This window comes from Myotis brandtii, unplaced genomic scaffold, assembly GCF_000412655.1.
Source record: "Myotis brandtii unplaced genomic scaffold, ASM41265v1 scaffold299, whole genome shotgun sequence".
NCBI classification, from domain to species: Eukaryota; Metazoa; Chordata; class Mammalia; order Chiroptera; family Vespertilionidae; genus Myotis; species Myotis brandtii.
In genome coordinates this window covers 941,925-949,742 of record NW_005361430.1, presented here as the reverse complement: position 1 = coordinate 949,742, position 7,818 = coordinate 941,925, and the positions used below count along the sequence as shown (strand labels likewise).

The 7,818-nt window shown below is 32.6% G+C and overlaps 1 protein-coding gene across 2 annotated transcripts in view; it reads left to right on the top strand.

The window, feature by feature from the left end:
• Positions 1–7,532, top strand: part of GOLT1B (golgi transport 1B) — a 15,810-nt gene extending 8,278 nt beyond the window's left edge. Inside the window, exons 2-6 of one of the 2 annotated variants that reach the window (XM_005869571.2) lie at positions 365–456; positions 1,837–2,015; positions 2,906–2,987; positions 4,600–4,632; positions 5,018–7,532. In XM_005869571.2, coding sequence (XP_005869633.1) covers positions 365–456; positions 1,837–2,015; positions 2,906–2,987; positions 4,600–4,608 — 362 coding nt within the window. In that variant the 3' untranslated portion in view covers positions 4,609–4,632; positions 5,018–7,532. The remainder of the gene's footprint in view (positions 1–364; positions 457–1,836; positions 2,016–2,905; positions 2,988–4,599; positions 4,633–5,017) is intronic. The other variant, XM_005869570.2, reaches the window with a different exon arrangement.
• The last annotated feature ends 286 nt before the right edge of the window (positions 7,533–7,818 follow it).

The following is a 7,818-nucleotide window of genomic DNA, read 5'->3' as shown; positions in this document are numbered from 1 at the left end:
AGCAAGCCTCATGTGTTCGCTTCAGTGCATGGCTGCCGGCCGCCATCTTGGCTGACAGTTAATTTGCATAAGGATATGCTGATTAGCCAATGGGAAGGGTAGCGGTCGTACGCTAATTACCATGTTTCTCTTTTATTAGTGTAGATAGATTAGAAATTTCCATTTATATTTTAAATTTCAAGGAAATTGTTGATGTTAATTTGTTGTAGATGTTAGTGAATGTCATTATAAAGTTAATCTGCAATGTTGGAGACCTTTTTTCTTATATCAGCCAAAAGAAAAACTGAAGAATTATCTTAGTTTACAGAAATTTTAATGGAACTATAATGTTTCTCTACCCTTAACCATATAACTTATATTGCAGAAATTGGAATGGGATTAACAGGATTTGGAGTGTTTTTCCTGTTCTTTGGAATGATTCTCTTTTTTGACAAAGCACTACTGGCTATTGGAAATGTGAGTTTTTCAATATGTATTTTAACTAACTTCATAAGAAAAAGTTAGCTATAACTGAATTATTGCCTGTTATTGAATTTAGGTGAAATAATTCACTACTACTCATGTAAAAATTTCTCTTACATTCTCTGTTTCCATCAGGAATGAAACCCATTAGCTTTCTGTTTAAACAAAAGGTAAACATTTAATGAGGTTTTCTAATTCCATGACTATGTTAAGTGTTTGATATGTGATTTACAATAGAACAGTGGTTCTCAACCTTCCTAATGCCGCGACCCTGTAATACAGTTCCTCATGTTGTGGTGACCTCCAACCATAAAATTATTTTCGTTGCTACTTCATAACTGTAATTTTGCTACTGTTATGAATCGTAATGTAAATATCTGATATGCTATATGTGTTTTCCGATGGTCACGACCCACAGGTTGAGAACCGCTGCAATAGAGTAAGTCAAGGCAGCCTCTAAATAGGAGTTAAAAATAGATGACTTTGGGGCATCTGTAGTAGTCTCAACAATAAAGATTTTTAAAAAAAATAGATGATAGCCCCCATTGAATATCTTTGACAAGTGTATATTACCATTGGGCTTTTAATTGCAAATTGGTAAATATAAAGGAGAGCAAAATTATTCAAAATTGATGTTACAATAAATAATGTAAACAGCATTGCTATCTCAGAATATGAAGCTTAACCATTGACTTATTAATATATATATATGAAATATTTTTCACTAAAGAAAGTTAATGAAGAAAAACAAGGATTTGGGAATAAAACTTGGGGAAAAAAACGTTTTCTAATAGATCACTATTTCTTGTCCACTGTCTGAAAACATGCAAAATATATGTATATTTGAGAACACGTAGCTGTATTTTTATTACTGCTGCTACCAGGTATTCTAGCTTCGCATGGTTTCTTCTTCTATCACCTTCGCCACGTCCGTATTTCTCCCATCCACTGGAGTGCCTATAGCCCAGGGTGAAGTTTGCAGAACTAGGAGCACCTTTAGGTGACATATTCATAGGCAGCTTCCCTTTTTTGTCTTGCCACTTATCTGTTTGACTAAGCCATCTCCATCTAGCTTAACCCTGGGAAAACCACTGCTGATGCAGATGCTGGTTGGTAACCTCTAATCTTTCCTTGTTTCTCTTTTTCTCCATTTACTCACGTTAGAGGAGGATTGAGAAGAGTGCAGTACTACAGCTTTCACATGCTTAGCCCACTCCTTGGTTCTGCTTCTTGGTGTGCATTGTAGTTTTCTCTGCCCAGTTGCCACAGTGAAAACTAGATGTGCTCCTTTTTTTTAAATACTTAACTTTGACCTTCAAATTTATGTAGTGTGCTTACTTACTTTTTCTGTGTTGCATTTTCTTTCTTCTTTAGGTTTTATTTGTGGCTGGCTTGGCTTTTGTAATTGGTTTAGAAAGAACATTCAGATTCTTCTTCCAAAAACATAAAATGAAAGCCACAGGATTTTTCCTGGGTGGCGTATTTGTAGTCCTTGTTGGTTGGCCTTTGATAGGTATGATCTTCGAAATTTATGGATTCTTTCTTTTGTTCAGGTAAGGCACTCATTTTATTTGTTTTCTTTCAATAAAACAGTATGTCAAATAATTACAAAACCCAGATAGTTGTATCAGCATGAGTAAGAAGACTATAATTTTCTTATATGGATTCTTGTTTACACTGAATCTTTTATTATTATACTTTTAGGTAATTTAATCAACTATAAAATGTTTCATCAGGTGTGAATAATTGCCTGTTTAAAGCTATGAATTATCTTGTAAAGTATTTTTAATTTAATAAAATTAATTTTATTGGCCTTTTAAGGCACTGTCTTTATGTTTGCTATTTGCATCAACTAAAAGTGATAGATAAATAGATATATAAATATACCCAACATTTTAATATGTAGAACCTGATACTGCATAGTTACTGCCACTTGATGGCAATTTCTTTAGTGCTTATACATATTAGAAAATTTTGTACTATATATACTATGGGAGATTTTGGTCAGTTAATATTTTACAAATGCCAGTTACCAAGTGAATAAACAATAGAATGTAATTTAAGAAAATACCTTTAAGTAAGATTGGTTTAAAAATTTGTTCAGAGAATGTATATATTTTGTCTTCTATCTGTCAGGCACCATATTACCTACAGGAGACGTAAATATGAATTAAGTGCCAAATCTGCTTTAGAGAATCTCATTTTTAATATAGAAAATACATAAAGAAACTAGTAGGATATAGTAGTAATGCTATATATACATATATATGTAAAATTTTATAAGAACATAATGAAGGAAGGAATCAAAGCCTGGGAGAAAAGTTAACTGAAGTTTAAAGTCTCTAAAATATTCAAATTTTGACAGGTTCTTTTTACTTAATTAGCAATTGATTTTGGTAATAAAGAACGTACAGGTACAGAGAACTGTTTTTTCTTCTCCTAGGGGCTTCTTTCCTGTGGTCGTTGGCTTCATTAGAAGAGTGCCAGTTCTTGGATCTATCTTGAATTTACCCGGCATTAGATCAGTAAGTAATCTGTATCTAAAAATATAATCTTTAAACCATCAAAATACTCTTCAATGCTCTTTACTTCCAGAAATTAGAGTAATTGATAACATGATTAATTGATGTTTTTATTACAATATAAATGGTTGCAGCACATAGATCACAGTAACCATGAATACCAGAGAAAATAGTCATTGGTAAATCTATAAAGCCTGAAATTTTGTTTCACTGTATTCCTTTTTAATACTGTTCTCTATTTTTTAATACAACTCGGATTGATATGCTATGCTACCTTTCACTTTGAGAGTTCAAGGTACTTTTCAGGTAACTTTTATGTCCTCTCTAATTTTAGAAGCAATAACATGAAAATGATATTATTTCTTACGAATATTTTCTTTCTTAGACCATCTCACCAAATGAGGTGTATTAAGACAACTAAATGGAGCACTGTTATACTGAAAGTCAGATGATAAAATTCTGTCCCCAGCTCTCTATGAGTTGGACACTCTTAGCAAATCTGTTTCTCCAGTGTGAGTGTAAACTTGTTTGTAGATTTTTGTAGATGTTTCTAGAGAGACAGGCCATAACATTTACTGAATTCTCAAAGAACTAAAGGTACTACTATAAGCCAGTTTTTTTTTTAATCCTCAAGTCAATTGTAGAGTCAAACTTGCAGCCCACACAACCTACATATTAGAAGTTACCTTTGAAGAGGGAATGTTGTGCTTTCTCACCAACTAAATTTACCTTAAAATTTCTGATGAATCTATGAGTAATTTCAGAGCAACTTTTAGTTTCAGGGTACCAGTCACTTATTTACCATGATATAAAATAACATAAAAAAAGGTGTTGGAACCTAGGTTTACAGGGATATATCCTGATTTTATTGGCATTGATCTCCAAACTCATAAAGTACCAGCGGTTCTCAACCTGTGTGTCGCAAACAATGAAAATACATCCTGCATATCAGATATATTCATTACGATTCATAACAGTAGCAAAATTACAGTTATGAAGTAGCAACGAAAATAATTTTATGGTTGGGGGTCACCACAACATAAGGAACTGTATTAAAGGGTCGCGGCATTAGGAAGGTTGAGAACCACTGCGAGTAGTCAATGCTGTTTATACTTAGCATGGCTTTTGGAATTACTAAAACTTCTAGTTATAGAATTGTAATAATTATTCATGTCCTTAATTTAAGGATTCTTCGATATTTGCATAGATGGACACCCAATACTAAAAGTTATGTTTCCTATTAATATTATTTCATTATTATAAAATATTTAAGTAAAAACATGATTAGTGAAATGAAAGAATTAGATGATTGCTAGACTTGATAGTATTATAGATTTGATGGTTGCATGACTTTTAATATCTCCACTATTACTTTGCTTCAATATTTGTTTGCATCACCATCTGGAATGCTTAATATTTGGGATGGAGTAACCAAAGTAAATAACCACTTACATGTATATGTATTAAAATTGTAAATTTATGCTTGCACCCTTACATCTATTTTTAATGTCATTGCCACTTTCAGTCCATAGTCCAGTTACACATTTAAAGTATTTTTAGTCAATAGCTGCTGTTAATTATTGTACTTAATGGACTTAAATCTGTTTGTTCAAAGACTACATAGGCCCAGAAGAGATCCACAGTCATGGTCAGTTGAAATATCTTATTGGGTTCATTAATGAATGATTGGCTGTGACATTTCAGCTTTTTAATTTTTTATTTTTTTCTTAAGCTATCAGTGTTAACTTCATTTTATCCAGTTTTTTTTTCCCATTGTGTTGTATTTCTCATGTCGCACCTTTAAAGTCATATGTATAGCATGTCATGCAAAAATAACTTTTAGAAAAAAAATTTTTTTATACACATTTACGTGTCAGAAGATGGTGGTGAGTAGTACTGGATTAATCATTGTCAGTCATACCTTAAATTTCCACAAATCTTGTAAAGCTGAGTTTTTAAATGAACATTTAAAATGTTGATGTAATATTTAATAATGCTGAAGGCTTTTTTTTTGTCTGTTTTTCTTCTTGCAGTTTGTAGATAAAGTTGGAGAAAGCAACAATATGGTATAACAACAGTACATTGAAGACTCATTTAAAATATTGTATTATTTATAAAATCTTTTGAAGAATATCCAGCACAGATTAAATTACATGAAATAGCTTGTAATGTTCTTTACAGACATTTAAAATGTATACCTACAAAGTACCAACAACAGTTAACAAAGAAGCAGTGACAACAGGCTTCTAATCAGGTGATGTAAGAAGACAGCAAGCAAACTGAAGGAGATGAAATCTGTTACATTGCATATTGAAACTCTTGAAGGCGATTTTTAATTTTTTTCCACAATGTGCGAAACACAACTATCCTCAGAGAGCTATGGTGCCTGATTCCTTTTTATTTTTTTTTATTTTGAAGATTCAGGGGCACCCATAGGCATTTGCTTTTTAGAAATGTCCACTGCAACTGGAAAAATATTTCCATTTGCACCGTGTCTCTGAAAGTGATGCATGGGTTAGATTGGATTATGTCATGTCATTTTAATGTATTAAAACCTAGGAAAACCCAGTTTTGATATATGGATCACTTTTTATGGTAAACATGGTGAAGATAAAACTGTTGCGATTCTTCTGAGTCTTAATATTTTAAAGCCAGATGAAAATATGAACTAGATATTCTCTGTTGGAGTATGCAAAGGTCATTCTTTACTAGCTTTTAGTTTCTAAATTATAGCTGACTATGCACTTCTTTGGTCAGCAACACACTCTGGAAATACTCTTACTTCTTGGGAGTCTTAAGACTGTATTTGTATCATTTGTTACATATAGGCATTTAACAAAAAGCATTCTTGACAATGAAGTAGTCTGTTACGTAGCTTGTTTCATTGAATAGGGTGTTATTTAAAACATTAATTGCAAACCAAAAGGATTTTCCTGTCATGATGTAGATTTTTTTTTCTTCTATTTAAAAAAAAAAAAATTAGCAGTGGTTTATTATGTTTTTTACAAACTAAAATAACTAACTTGGTAATGTTTACTTTAAGACATAACATGTTAAAAGGTTCAACTTACAGCTATTTTTTAAGGGCTATTCATGTAAGCTGAGTTTCCCCTTATTTTCAGCTTTTTCATAACAAAAATCAATAGGTATGCTTCATATGATCACTCTTCATCTTAAGTCATAGAGAAAATATCTGAGTTCACATGCTGAGGCTGTTTTACTGTAATTAAACTGGTTATTATTTCTTAAAAATATGACACTAAAAAAATGATGTGTTGTTCTTTTCTACCGTTGCTGCTTGACAGGCAGAAAGAAACTGGTTGTTTCTTCATTAGTAGTTTTCCACGGTGGCAACTTGTGTGGTGGATATAGGAACACATTTCAGCAGCCATAGTACTATTTGTTTTACCACTAATGAGTGCACTATTTACTTTTTTTTTTTAACAGTAAAGCTTTTTAATACATGAAATCATAATTGAAATTTGTGGGTTTATTTACAAACATGTCTACAAAATGTATTACACCTTATGTTACTTTTAAGTTAAATCTTTTGATGCACAGAGAATTCCCAACCTTGCTCATTTAAAGAAGGACAGACTTGGTGTATAACCTAATGGTTCAGTCTTGTGGATTACTGTCTTTTGGTACTGGCATATGATTTAAGGTATAATCTGTGAAATCTAGATGATATTGATGAAATAAGACTCCTACCTCAATAGTTCATGGAATATTAAGAGATTTAGTAGTGTGTCTAATGTTCTTCAAAAGAATAAAATCCTCACTTGGAGAGTGTCAAATATATTTTGGGGACTGACTTACACAAGTTTCCCTGTAGGACTGTGTTAAACATATTTTTGACTGACCCATACTATTTACAAAGACTAGATCATTCTACCTTTTTAGGGCAAAATAGTATCTGTTAATGTAAGGAACATCTGTATTATTTAACTCTTTTGTGGACATGAATTTCTACCAAAATGTTCTTTGCAAAGTAACAGAGATCTCTTTTCAACAATCTTATTTCAGAAAGCATTATCAGACAGAAGCGTGTCAAGGACTTATTAATCTACTGGTCCTTAGTAAGATTGAGAGGCTGGAGCAGTTTTTCAGTTTTATGGAGACCATGTTTAATCTCAAACGTGAGTTTGGGACTGCATGGCAGCATTGTATGTTTCTTATTCAGAACCATTGAGGAGGTTCTATTTTTAAACATACTAGTCCTCCACTATTTCAGTTTTTCTAAACCATGTTGATTTTTCCTTTCCAAAATTAGCCTTCTGTCTTCATGACAAAAAAAAGAAAAGAATATTGCTATAAAGATGGAGGAAAAGGTGTAATTCTACTTAGCCTTAAAAGTATCTGTCATTGTTCAAATGTATTTTCTGTAACAGAAACCTATTTGGAATGTTTTTCTTTTCCCCTTATAAATTGTAATTCCTGGAATACTGCTGCTTTAAAAAAGTCTCACAGTCAGACTGTCTGATCAAACCATTGAATATTGTAAATACACTTGTCTTATCTCTCAATAAAAGGGTACTTTTCTATTAATTGCTTGTTGTCTTAGTGAGCTGGGCTCCTACGACAGAATTCCATGGACTGGATGACTCAAACAACAGACATTTATTTCTTACAGTTATTGATGCTAAGAAGACCAAAATCAAGGTGCTGGCAGATTCACTTCCTGCTGAGGACCCTTTCTCTTGCTGGCTGCCTTCTCATTGGCTCCTCACATGGGAGAGAAAGGCTCTGGTCTCTCTTCCTCTTCTTACAAGGACACTAATCCCATCATGGAGGGCCCTACCTTTGTGCCTGCAACTAAACCTAATTACCTCCC